Source organism: Camelus dromedarius, chromosome 3, assembly GCF_036321535.1.
Source record: "Camelus dromedarius isolate mCamDro1 chromosome 3, mCamDro1.pat, whole genome shotgun sequence".
NCBI classification, from domain to species: Eukaryota; Metazoa; Chordata; class Mammalia; order Artiodactyla; family Camelidae; genus Camelus; species Camelus dromedarius.
Window position 1 is genome coordinate 314,298 of NC_087438.1, and position 12,102 is coordinate 326,399.

The 12,102-nt window shown below is 62.7% G+C and overlaps 2 protein-coding genes across 3 annotated transcripts in view; one reads left to right on the forward strand and one right to left on the reverse strand.

The window, feature by feature from the left end:
* The window catches only part of SLC9A3 (solute carrier family 9 member A3), a 41,530-nt gene extending 33,126 nt beyond the window's left edge, over positions 1 to 8,404 (reverse strand). The window contains exon 1 of the mRNA XM_064479070.1: positions 8,005 to 8,404. Within this exon, the coding sequence (XP_064335140.1) occupies positions 8,005 to 8,209 (205 nt within the window). The 5' untranslated portion in view covers positions 8,210 to 8,404. The remainder of the gene's footprint in view (positions 1 to 8,004) is intronic.
* LOC116149992 (uncharacterized) lies at positions 8,018 to 11,672 on the forward strand. 2 transcript variants are annotated; one of them, XR_004133601.2, is made up of 3 exons: positions 8,018 to 8,078; positions 10,215 to 10,458; positions 10,792 to 11,672. XR_004133601.2 is itself a non-coding variant. In XM_064479073.1 (2 exons), the coding sequence occupies exons 1-2, from the start codon at positions 9,811 to 9,813 to the stop codon at positions 11,323 to 11,325; spliced, it is 1,182 nt and encodes a 393-aa protein (XP_064335143.1). In that variant the 5' UTR covers positions 8,883 to 9,810; the 3' UTR covers positions 11,326 to 11,672. The 2 variants fall into 2 exon arrangements, 1 of the variants encoding a protein (XP_064335143.1); XM_064479073.1 differs by lacking the exon at positions 8,018 to 8,078 and having other exon boundaries at positions 8,883 to 10,458.
* Positions 11,673 to 12,102: the final 430 nt, after the last annotated feature.

Genomic DNA, 12,102 nt, shown 5'->3' on the forward strand with positions numbered 1-12,102 from the left:
CAGCCCAGGAAGAGATGGAGCCTGGCCTGCCCCCGCCAGCTGGCACTGTCACTCCGTGAGCCCTGGGTGGGCCCTAGAGGATCCTGGTCTGCCCCTGGGCTCAGAGGCTGGAGGTCCAGGCGCACAGGACGTCCTCTCAGAGCTGACATCCAACCAGGGCCACGCCTGTGCCTGGGGCAGAGGGGTCCACTGGGGGCCTCAACCACCTGGATCAACGCCCTCCTGGAGCCCACGCCCTCCAGCCTGTCCCCAGTCTCCACTGTCCAGCCTGAACCACCAAGGCTCCCACGGCCCTGACCCCCTGGGCCTCCACCTGAGCTCCTCCCCCAGCCCGACTCGCTCTGCCTAACCCACCTTGCCTTTCTTTGTGGTCCATCTTGACTGCCCCCCAGATAAGAAACCTGCCCCTGGCCGCCATCTGACCTCTCAACCTGGCCTCTCGCCCTGGTCCAGCAAACCCAGGGGCTCTCCACTCTTTCTGCAATCGATGTGTGAACCTGGGTACAGGTGTGGACCTGTGCAGCCAGCTCCAAGGAAAGAACCCGGGCGCCTCCTCACCCGGGTGCTGCCCGACCTCAGCCCTGGCCCTACAGGCAGCTCAGGCAGAGCCAGGTCCCCACAGAGGCGGCGAGGTGGCACCTCGTGCCTCCCCCTCTGGACTTGGCTGCCCCACCTCCCGGGTCTGGGCCCTCCTGGGACACTGGGGGCAGAAGCCAGAGCAGAGCTGCTGGTCTGGGCCCTCAGCACCCAGACACCTCGTCCTGCTGGGGACTTTGGAGTCTCCGGAGGGCACATCCTGGACCTCAGTTCAGATCTTGGGGCAGGTATGTGCTGTTTTTCTGTCTTGTTTGTTCTGAACATGTTTTTGGGAAGAAACTTATAAAATCAGAGGGATTTTGCCAACATTACAAATCACCTGTGGCGGCTCAGCTCAGGGGGTGACCAGTCTGAGCTGCCCCCTTCTCTCCCGTGGAGCCTTGTCCCTCCCAGTGTGCACTGGCCCCTGCTCTTACTGGTGCCATGCGGCCCTGGCCCACTCAGTCCACCTCAGACGCAGCGTCTGTAGCGACTGTGTGACTGTCTTGGCATTTTTGTCTTTATCACCTATACTTTGTTGACCTCTTACTAAGGCCGGGCACTGTGCAGGGTAGTTACCGTGTTCACAGAATGTCTACCAGGCACCTTCCAAGCATGTTCACACACCCCGAGGGAGACGCCGAAACTGGCCGTGTCCCTGCTGAGGAGGACAAGGCCATCATGAGCCCTCTTAGCCGCAGTCACAGGCCAGGCCCGAGCCAGGGTGTGGGAGGCCCTGAGGGTCCCCAAACTCTGTGAAGCTGCGGGCAGACGGTGCGATGTGACCGGCCCCCAGCAGCCCCACCTGTGTGTTCTAGAATCCGAAGCCTCTGCGGCCCCACTTCCCTGGGACCTGCGTGGCTGGTTGCCTCCTGGCCCCTCTGCTCTCACCTCCCGCCACCTCCATCCCCCCACCCCCGCTGGCTTCTTCAGCTGCTCCTCAAACACACCCAGGCACAGACACCTCAGGGCCTTTGCACAGGCTGTCTGGATTCGGAAAGTGTTCACCCCAATCCACAGGGCTCACTCCACCCCCATGCTGCTCCCTCCCGTCGCTGCTCAGTCCAGCACTTGATGCCTGTATCCCGAGGGACCATCTCATCTGCCCCCAGGGGAACACAACATTCCAGGGAAATTTGGGTCTACTTTGTGGGAAGTGTGTCCCCATGGCCTATGGCAGGCCCATGGCAGCACAAATGTTTGTATGGTGAACGTTAAACTAGTGCTCAGAGCTGTGGCTGCTAAAAATCAGGCATGTTGGCTGCATTAATAAAAGATTACTAAGATAACAAACATTCAAGCCCAGAGTGTTGTCACTGTGCCGTGGGCATGGAGCTGCCTGGGCCCCGAGTCCAAGCCCTGTCCAGGAGGGCACGTGTGCCAGGGCTGTGCCGGCGTCTGCCTGAGGCCTGCGTGTCGGGATGCACAGATTTGTTCTGTTCTGTCTTGCTCCAGAAGGCAGGACTGTGTGTGAACGGGCCGGATCTCAGGCCAGGCCTGGTGCAGGCGAGCGTTGCTTCTCTGGGTCCAGGCCCACCCAGGTGACCTCTGTGTGGGGTGATGCACTCCCCACCCTGCACCCTGACCTGCCCACCATGCTCTGAGCTGATGCTGGCCTTGCCCGCCTGCAGGGTGTGGTCAGCGGGTGTGCCGCTCACCGGAGGCTGTGTGGCAATTTGGGGAAAGAATTTGGCCAAGGAATTTAGGGAGCCTCTTCCCAGCCCAGCCCAGCCTATGGACGGTGTGGACGAAGCTCACACCGTCCGACGTGTTCACTCCTTCACCCGCTAATGTGCTCACCATCTGTGCACCTGAACACCCGCCTGCTCTCCATCTGCACGGGCCCTGCTGGGGACCCCGCAGGGACAAACGGACGCAGAGTTGACCTGGTTGAACCCAAAGAACTCAGTGTAGAGGGGTAACCTCAGGGCCCGGGGGAGTAGGGCTGGAGGGTTCTGAGCTCAGAAGAGGTGGGGGGTGGGGGATAGTGCTGGTGGGTGGGGTTTGAGGCAACTGTGTGACTGGGGGTGGGGTCTGGGCTTCGGCTGGAACCCAGGGAAGCCACAGCCCAGCAGGGCCACAGCCATACACCCAGGGGCATCCCTGCTCCCTGGGCCCAGCCACTCCTTGTTGGCCCTAATGGTGTACCTCCCCCAGCCCCGCCCAAGCCCACAGGCCCCAGGAGCTCAGACCCCCCCAGTCTGGTGGGCTCTGTAGGCAGGGCTTGATGGGGAGGGGCCTCTGCAGGCACCTGGGCTCCTCAAGCAGCCCTCCCTCCCCTGCCCTTTCCAGACAGAGGAGACAGAATTCCAAGGCATGAAGAAGGGATGGAAAAGTGGCAGGGGACAAGGTCAGAGGGCATGGGGCTGGGAGGTCAGAGGGTGGGGCCAGGTGGGAGCAATGGTGCAGGCAGGGGTAGGGGTGGAGAGGGCCCCAGTGAGGCACCCTCCCATCAGCAAAGCACCCAGGCCCCTGCAGGGCTTCCTGGCGCAAAGGACGGGGCCCACAGCTGTGGCCCCCCACCACGCCCAGGAAGGAGCCGCCTCTCTGGGCTCCAGGGTGGAGAGGGCTGGAGAGATGGGCTCTGCTCAGACTCTGCACCCAGGACCTGGCCCCTGAAAGCCGGGGGCTCCGCGCTCAGCGCTGGAGGAGTCCCTTCTCTGAGTGAAGGCGGGGTGAGTGGAGGAGCACCCGGAGCGCCGGCCGGGACCTTACTCACTGCACGCTGAGCCCCTCACCCCAGCCCTGCTGGTGAGACTTCCTGTCAAAAGGGACACGACTCGACTCGGAGAAGGAACAAAGCATGAGGCTGATCCGGCGCCGACTGGGAGAGCCGGAGGCAGGGCTCCGGGACCTCCTGCTGCAGGGGGCCTGCAGTCTTGGCAGCACCGTCCTGAGCTGCTCCCAGAGCAGGAAGTCGGCGGGGTGGCTGGGGGGAGCTCCCTGGGGAGTCCCTTCAGCCCAACAGGCAGGACTGGCGCTATCAGCACCTCCCCACCTTTGCCCGGCTCCCTCAGGACAGCCAGGGAGACACCTTAGCTCCCAATGCCCTGAGATTGTTTTATAGCTCAAGGCCAGTTCTCCCAGGGCATCTCCTGACAATGAGCCGACGCCTTCGGCACGAAGCGTCCCTCCCAGAGAGGCTCTGGGGAGAGGCTCTGGTTCCAGACCTCAGCTCCATCTGATCTTTGGGGTCTGCCAGGGCCCACTGACTCAGCTGCTCCTGGGAGAATGGGATCAGCTAAGGACTCAGCTGCTCACCTGGCCTTTCTAGGTCATCCTCGTCTTACAGATCCTCCCCTGCAATCTCTTCGAGGGGAGTAAGGGAACTTCGGGAGGAGAGCATGGTCGAGGGTGTGCCGGAGTCCAGAGGGAAGAGAGCAGCGGGGCTGGGTGCAGTGATGGGGGTCTGGGTCCTGGGACCAGAGCACATTACATGAAAACCGCAAGCTTCTGGTTTCACCCCAGGAGGTAAACGTCCCCATGGCTTCCCGCACAGCCCAGGAGCACAGCTCGGCAGACACCCAGCACCCGACGGCTGTGCTTCAGAGAACAGCGCCGATGCCTTGGGCTGTCCGACAGAAGTCATACAGCCTGTGGCCCAGGCTCCCCTGAACGCCCTGAGTGTCCCAGCACCCGGGGTCTGTGCCCTCTCCCCTGGTAAGGGCTAGGGCTGGACTGCAACTCTGCTGACCAGATGGGAAGCCACAGTGACAGCACTCTGCAAGTAACAGGAGTTGGGGTCCAGGAGCACAGGGCCTGGAGATCAGAGTCTGAGCCGATAAGGCAGCTGCTGACCTGTGAGGACAGAGCGTGCCTCCAAGGCCAAGCCCCAGCTGGAGCACAGCTGGGAAAAGGAACTGTGTCTCCCAGAGGCGCGGCGCAGGAGCATCCACAGGCCCAGACTCGGGTGGGGCCGGCGCAGATAAGGGCTAGGGCTCTTGCATGTCTTACACCTGACCGGAAAGCCCCTGCTGGTTACGAGAGGCACCTGGCAGACGGGGCAAAGAGGGAGGTGGTGAACAAACACCGAGCAGGACCACCTGCCAAACCCACAAGGGAGGGGGCTGAGGGTCTCAGAGGATCACCACACCTGGGCTGGGCAGGAACGCGCCACCTCACCACCTCACCACCCACTGAGCCTCCTCTTTTGAGTCTAAGTGGGGCCATCAGGCACTGGGTTCTTCCCTGGGGGTTTCCACCAGGGTGTGGGTAGCTCTCTCCCTCCTTGGGGGTGGGGTCTGAGCTTGGGGTTGACCTGTTAGAGAAAGAGCGGGGATGATGAATTCTGGCCTGCTGCCCTGGCACCCCAGCTCAGAAAGTGAAATCACCACTTCCCAGCAGCTCCAGCCTAAAGTCAGTGGTGCCCCCACCCACCGCCTCGGTGCCAGAGCTCAACCTCCAGAGCACGTCAGATAGCTGTCACCCTCGGGCCTCCCTCTGGCCTCCCACACTCCAGCTGCCCTCCTCCTCCAGGAGTACCTACCCTGGCCACTCTGCCACCTCCAGGTTCTGTCTCTGGAAGCTGCCTGGATCCCCACCCAATGCTGCCCCTGCCTCCCCAGCTCTACATGGCCCATGTGGACCCACTGAGCCCAGTGCTGGCCCAGCTTTTGGCCCCCAAGGGAGGCCGGAGGAGAGAACAGGATAAGGGAACAGGAGTCCAGCCTGGCCAAGGCCCAAAGGGACCCTGGTGTGGGTGGCTGCACTCTTGGGACCCCCACCCCCTGGGGAGCACATGTCCCACCCAGGTCCCCAGGCTGCTCCAGAGGACCCCCTGCACACATGCTCAGGGGCAGACACCGTCCCCCCCAGACAGTCCTCGACCTCTCAGGCCCTGCAGGCTCTACGGTTGCTGTGCGCAGATGCCCTGGCCTCAGCAGCCCCTTCATGCCCCGCGGAATCTCCTAAATATGCAAGAACAGGCAGGAGCCTCAGGAGGCCCAAATGCATCCCCAGATAGGGACCCGGGGTCTGGGGGCTCAGAAGCCACACCTGCTCCTCATCTTCATCTGAGGTGAGGTCCATGCAGGGACACCCGGTGGGCAGCCACGCTCTCAGAACCTTGGCTGGAGGCTGGGGACCTGGGGCACCAGGCAGGTACTTGGAGGTGCTGGGTGTGGGGCAGGGCAGGGAGAGCACCCAGGTGGATGGAGGAGCGGCAGACAAGGGGCAAGGGGGACAGGACAGGGCAGCAGAGGGTGGGGGGACCCTGGAGGGAAGGGCAAAGAGGTGGGGTCACACGAGGCCCAGGCTGAGCCACCTGGAGGGCCTTGGGGACCTGCTTTCCAGGGGACGGGGGCAAGGCTGGGGGGCGCTGAGCATAAGGAGGGGCCCAGACTACTTTCCAAGATGGGGCGTCTGAGCCTGCCTGCAGTGTTGCCCATTCATGGGCAAGACCCCAATGATCTCACAGCTGGAGCCTCCAAATGCAGAAGAACGTCTCAAGCGGTAGGGGCAAGACCTGGCCCAGGGCCAGAGGGCACTCTGAGGAGAGTGCAGTCAGCTCCACAGGCTTCCTCTCACAGCTCTTCATACTTTCTTAGCATTCCCAACCCTCCCAGAGCCACAGGTGGGGCCAGCAAGCCTGGGACTACGGCAGCCTGGGATGTGGTGCTGGCACGGTGGGGCTCTTTGAACGTTCTGCCCTGCCCATGAGACAGAGCTGACTGGAGCAGGCGACCACCCCACCCCAGAGAAGGTCGTCTCAGGAACAGTCCGAGTGCTCCAGAGACCTCTGGCCATGGCTTTTCCTGGGTGAAAACAGACACTGGACTTCCAGATGCAGGCGCCACGTCAGTGCCCAGGGCTAGGCTTGTGCAGAAAGTACACATTCGCTCTGCACAACAAGGGCACTCCACGTCCCTGGCACGGTCCACCCTGTACAGATCACCCTTTCGGGGTTCCCCAGAAGAGGAAAGGTGGCCGAGAAGGACACCCCTCACTCTGCCCCAGAAACCGGTCAGTTCCCAGGGGAGCATCAGGACGGTGCGCTCCCAGAGCTCCAGGGTGAGGCTGGACCTGCTCAGTCAGTGACTGGCAGCAAGCGGCCAGTGTCGGCCATACCTCCGCGGCAGAGGTGCCTGGGGAGACACAGCAGAGGAGACCCCATCTCGATGCTCAGATTTCACTCCTGACATCACAAAACCCCACGGGAAAGCTGGTGGTGGGGGAGACAGCTCTGAGATCAGGCAGGGACAAGGAGGTGAACAGACACCAGAGGGAAAAGGAGGAGGCCAAGGGGCTGGAGAGCTTTTCAGAAACAAAAAGAAGAGAGAGACTTAAAGAGAGATCATTGCCATAGCAGGACGCATGACAGGCAGTGCCATGGGAGAACAAGCTGTGACCGACTGCTGCCAGGTGCCCCCGGTGCCCCAGGTGCCCCAGTGCCCCCAAACCCCAGGTCCAAAGTCCTCTGACCATCTCTCCCCAGAGCCTGTCCCTCCTGGTCCTACTGAGGATGTCAGCCCCCCAAAGCCCTGGAGGAGCCCCCCCCTTCGCCTGGCTCCTCCCCATTCCCAAACCACTGCTGACCCGTCCCTGTCCCTGCTGTCCTGAGGCAGGCGGTGGAGGGGGTGTCCTCAGGACCCCCTCCTTCGACAGGCTCCCCCCACCCTCGACTCCACCTACTGAGTACACTTGCCATCACATCTCCGCCTCCCTGGTGTTGACCAGCAGTTGAAACTTTGGTCCTCACAAGCTCTTAAGAAAGCTGACCTTCCTGTCACCTTGCCCGCAAGTTACCTACAATTCTCACTTTGCTGGCTCACTGGAGCAAGTTAAGAGAAATCTTTGACAGACCAGGATTTTTACAAGAGAAACACTCAATGGAAAACTTGCTCCTATAAATAGGGTTTTACTGGGTTTAATCTTGAGTGGCACGGTTTTTCTTTCTGCATTGGGGACCTAGCACTCCAGGGCTCGAGGCAAGGACATTACCTCTCTCAGTGCATTAACAGCCAGACAAGCCCTACACACAGAAAACCTGGCTGCAGGAGCCCCAGAGCCAAGCAGCCCAACGGGGCAGACGGAGCCCCCAGAGCGCAGACCAGGGAGCCTGGAGCGCGCGGGGCCTCGGAGGCTGTGCCCGCTCCGCCAGAAGCCCAGAAGCCGTTTATCCTCGGCCACCCGCACAGCCGCTCCGGGCCCGGCCAGGCTCGCAGCCCCGAGCCTCGCCCTGCGCGACACAAGGACCCGAATCCCCGGGGCTGGCCGCGGCGATCCCGGACCAGACAGCTGGGCAACTTACGCCGATCGCGCGCCTTACACAGGGAAGACCGCGGAGCCTGCGGAGCCCTGGAAGAAGGCGGTGCGGGCGCCTGACTCTGTCGCCCGAGGGTGCAGGCGCGGGACCTGCAGACCCCGCGGGCGGAAGGGAAGTCGTGGCGGGGCCGGGACTCCGAGCGCGCCGAGCCAGGGGCCGCTTACCGATCTTGGCCAAGCTGGCCACGAGGATCCAGAGCGCGATGATGTACGGGTCCTGGACGTGGTGCCATTCGAAGGTGACCACCTGGAAGCCCTGGGTCTCTCCGTGCGCGCCGCCAGGCTCCTCCTCGACGCCGCGCGCCCGCGGCAGCACGCTCAGCGCTAGCAGCAGCCCCCAAGCGGGGCCCAGGGCCCCGCGCCCCAACATCGCCACCACCGTTCAGCGCCCTGTCCCGACGTTCATGTCGCGTGAGCCTTGCTGCGCTCGGCGGGACGCGCTGCGCCGGGGCCGCTGGACGCGCGGGGCCGACGAGACCAGCGTTGGGCGGCGCGGAGCCGAGCACGCTCTGGGTGCGGGCTGCTGTCCCGGTCCCCGCCCGCCTGGGTGGCCTTTAATCCGGCGGCCCCCTCCCGCCCCGGGGCGGGGCGGGGCCTTCCCACCCCCCACCCCCCCGCGCCGCGCACACGCGAGCACAGAGTCGCACGCTTTCTGCACGCCCGCCCGGCCTTCAGCGCACGCCCATCCGTGCTGGCCGGGCCCCTAGCCTCAACTCCCACCGCCGCGCCCCGCGAGACCCTTATCCTCTACCCCCACTGGCCTGCTCGCTCCCCGCCCTTCCCCCGCGCCCTCCCTCTGGCCAGGTCCTGGACCCTGGGCTGGAGGGCGCAGGCTGGCGACCGCCTCCCTTGGGGGCGGAGTACAGCGCCGGGGGCAGGAGTGCGGGTGGCGAGCAGGGCGGGGGTCCCTGCCGGCTCCGGTGCCTCGGGCGCCCCTCAGTGGCCTTCGCTCAGCTCCTGAGTTGCCTGGAGTAGCTGTGGGCACGCTCACCCGGCGGCGCTCCTTACCCCTAAACACAGGACTGGGGCTGTGCAGACCCAGCTAAGGGCGAGAGTCAGAAGGGGGCCTGGCCTTAAGCCTCCTGCTGCCTTCAGCCCGAATCTGCATTTCATGACAGGATTAACCACCTGTTGGAAACCAGGGCCTCCCCTCCTGAACCTTGGGTGGTACAGCATCTTGGTCCCTCTGCCCTCCCCAACCCAGGATTGCCCCCGTTGCTTCCTGAGGGACCCCTCTGCTCTGACCTGGGAGCCCCAAGTAGACCTCCAGCAGCACCCGTAGACCTCCAGCATGGGGACACCTGTGCCCTTCCTCCCGGAGGGCTTGGCCCCAAGTCATGCCCAGGCCTCAACCCTTCTTGCCAGTGCTGCTGACTGAGTGGACCACCCAGGCACCCTGGACTCTATAAGGCAAACACATCCTTCATCCCAGCCCCCAAACCCACCCTGCGTTCTGGGCAGCATCTCTGTCAGCTGTGCCTCCCCAAACCTAGGAGGCAGGCCCCTGAGTCCGGTCTCTCAGAGTACCTGTCTGCCCTCCCTTCAGGACAGATAAGCCTCGCCTCTGCCCAAAGCCTGCTGCCCACCCCCTTCACCTGCCCGGGCTGCCCCCACAGACCCTCCAAATTAGAGGGAAGCCAAGCCCTCCCAGGACGCAGGCCCCTCCCTGACCTCCGAGCCTCCTTTTGGGAACCTCTGCTTTCTACCCTCAGCTCCCGAGGAGTTCGCTCTCATGTACCCTCCCCTCCTCCATGCCTCCACTGGATTTATTTTCTGGTTGACTGCTGCCTCCATGGGAGCATCTGCTCCGTGAGTGAGGTGCTCCACAAAGCCCATGAGGCTCATGGCCGCATCCCCAGCTCCCGACACACTGCCCGGCACCCAGAGCACTCAGGAGATACTGGTTGGGGGGGTGGACAGACGGATGGACAGATGGGTGGGTGGGCAGGTGGTGAGTGAGTGGGTAGGTGGATGGGTGCATCTCCTAACAGCTGTCTGTGTTGGGGTCCCATGAGGCTGGAGCAGTATGACTGTTCCTCGGGTTTGCTCCCCAGTTTCTTGCTGATGGGAGTGACCATCTGGCATAGTGGAGGGCACGGGTTCAAGTCGGGTTCCGCTGGGCCTCCAGCCTCAAGCGTTGTTGCGAGCACCAGGGTCAGGGGTGGGGGAGGCCACCAGGGATGCGGCCTGGTGCCGTGGTCCATGCTGGGCTCAGCCGTGTCCAGGTTTCTGCCCCAGCCCCATTCTCAGCCTCCAGTCCTGGAGACAGAGTCAGCGCAACAAGAGCAGGGTTACCTCCAGCTCAGCACAGGGCTCCTGGGTGGAGCCTTTAGGAAGAGTGGCCTCTTTGAAGACTGTGCCCTTGCATTCCACAGGAAGGCCACGTTCCCACCAGAACGGCATGTACTGGGGCACCCAGTGACCCTCCGGTCACATCACCCTCGGGGATTCTCACCAAGAACCTGTCCTGAGAACTCCCAGCATTTCTCCCTAGAGGAGCTGCTTCCGGGACCCAAGAGGCAGTTCAGAGGGCAGAAGAGCAGAGCGTCATCGTGTGTGCTTACGGATTCAGAAGGAATGCTGACATCACCGTTGGCCACTGGGCGGTGTGCTGCAATGGTGAGCACGGGATGCCCAATGGACAGTCAAGGGCATGGTGAGGGCCTGGGGTGACCTCGCAGGGCAGGCATTGCTCCTTCAGCAGGACCTGTGGGCGTTTGTGGGCTGACTGCCTCTCCGGGCAGATGGTGTTGGAGAATGATGTGGTTGTGAGGGTACCTGCTGCCCCGACCAGCCTGGTCAGCTTAGGGGTGTGATGTGCACTGTCTCCTCCCCCCTGACACCCACGGCCCTCGACCCACTTCTCCACAGGGTCACCCCATGTGGATTGGGGCCATGGGCGGGGGCAGCCTCCACGACCTCCTTGTCTCTAACTGGAATGTGGTTTGGCAGGGCTGCAGCACCCTCTACTCCAGAGATACCAATGTGCACCTGCAAGACTTAAGAACAGCGCCCCCTGGAGTTGTGCTCCCTCCATGGCTGGGGACCAGATGTGCCCAGAGGGCTGACTGTGCTTGGGGGGGTGTGGGGGGCATCTTGGGTAGTGTCCTCTGGACTCTGCAGGAGTGTGATGGTCTGAAAACAGCCCCTCTCTTGCCACCACCTGGCCGCCCCGAGCCTCCCCAACCTGGTCCCGCCCCGTGGGTGGCCCGTGGGTTTGTGGGCACACACGCTGTCTCGGTCTGCTTGTGCGGCCAGGACAAAGTGGCAGACTTGGAGCTTAGATGGCAGACCTATTTCCTCACAGAGTTGGAGGCTGCAAGTCCGAGATCAAGGCTGGACAGGGTTGGTTCCGCTTCCGGCGAGAGCCTCTTCCTGGCTTCCAGTCGCTGCCGTCTCCTCAGGCAGCCTTTCCTCAGAGCACAGGCAGGAGGGGAGAGATCTCTCTCCTCCTCTTCTTACAAGGCCGCGGATCCTATTGACTAGGGCCCCACTCTCGTGCCCTCATTCAGCCCAACTGCCTCCTAACCCCACCACCTCCAAACCCTACCACAGGCCGGGGGGAGCCTCAGCACAGGAGTTCCGGGGGACACGGTTCAGTCCATGACACCCACGGGAAGGCCACAACCATGCAGCGTAATCCAGAAAGTTAAGATAATGCAAGTAATCAGTCCAAAAAGAGCTGCGACCTCCCTCGCTTGCTGGGAACCTCACGTCAAGCAGACAAAAGTGGAAAACCTCGCATCTGGTCCGTCATGCTGGCCTTGGCTATGCGTTTCATTCGCGTGGTTGGTTTGTGAGAAACAGCCTGTGAATAAAGAGGCAAAGGCTTTGGTCTGTCTGTCCTTTTGTTGACAACGCGCGAGGGACGACAGATGTTTTCGTGCGGCTTTAAGTCGGGGGACGCGCACACAGGCTCTCACCCCCCAGCCGAACGGTCGCCCACAAGTTCCTCTGAAGGGGGGAGCGGGGACCCCCAGCAGCCATTCCCACACTCCCTCTTCTGTCTGCTGAGCACCTGCTCTGTGCCTCAGGCGACAGCCTCTCTGGGGGCTGGCCAAAGCTACCATAACTGAACACCTACCACTTCTTGTCTGATTGCTGGAAAAAGTAACGCTTCTCAAACAGGTCATGAGTCCGGCTCCTCTGGTCTGCCGTCAGGCTTTGAGGTCTCGGGCAAGCCTGGAGATTTTGAGGTCCTAAGGCCGCGCTTGCAGGGAAGGGGCCTCTGGACATTCCGGCAGTGGCACCATCCTGTCCCCA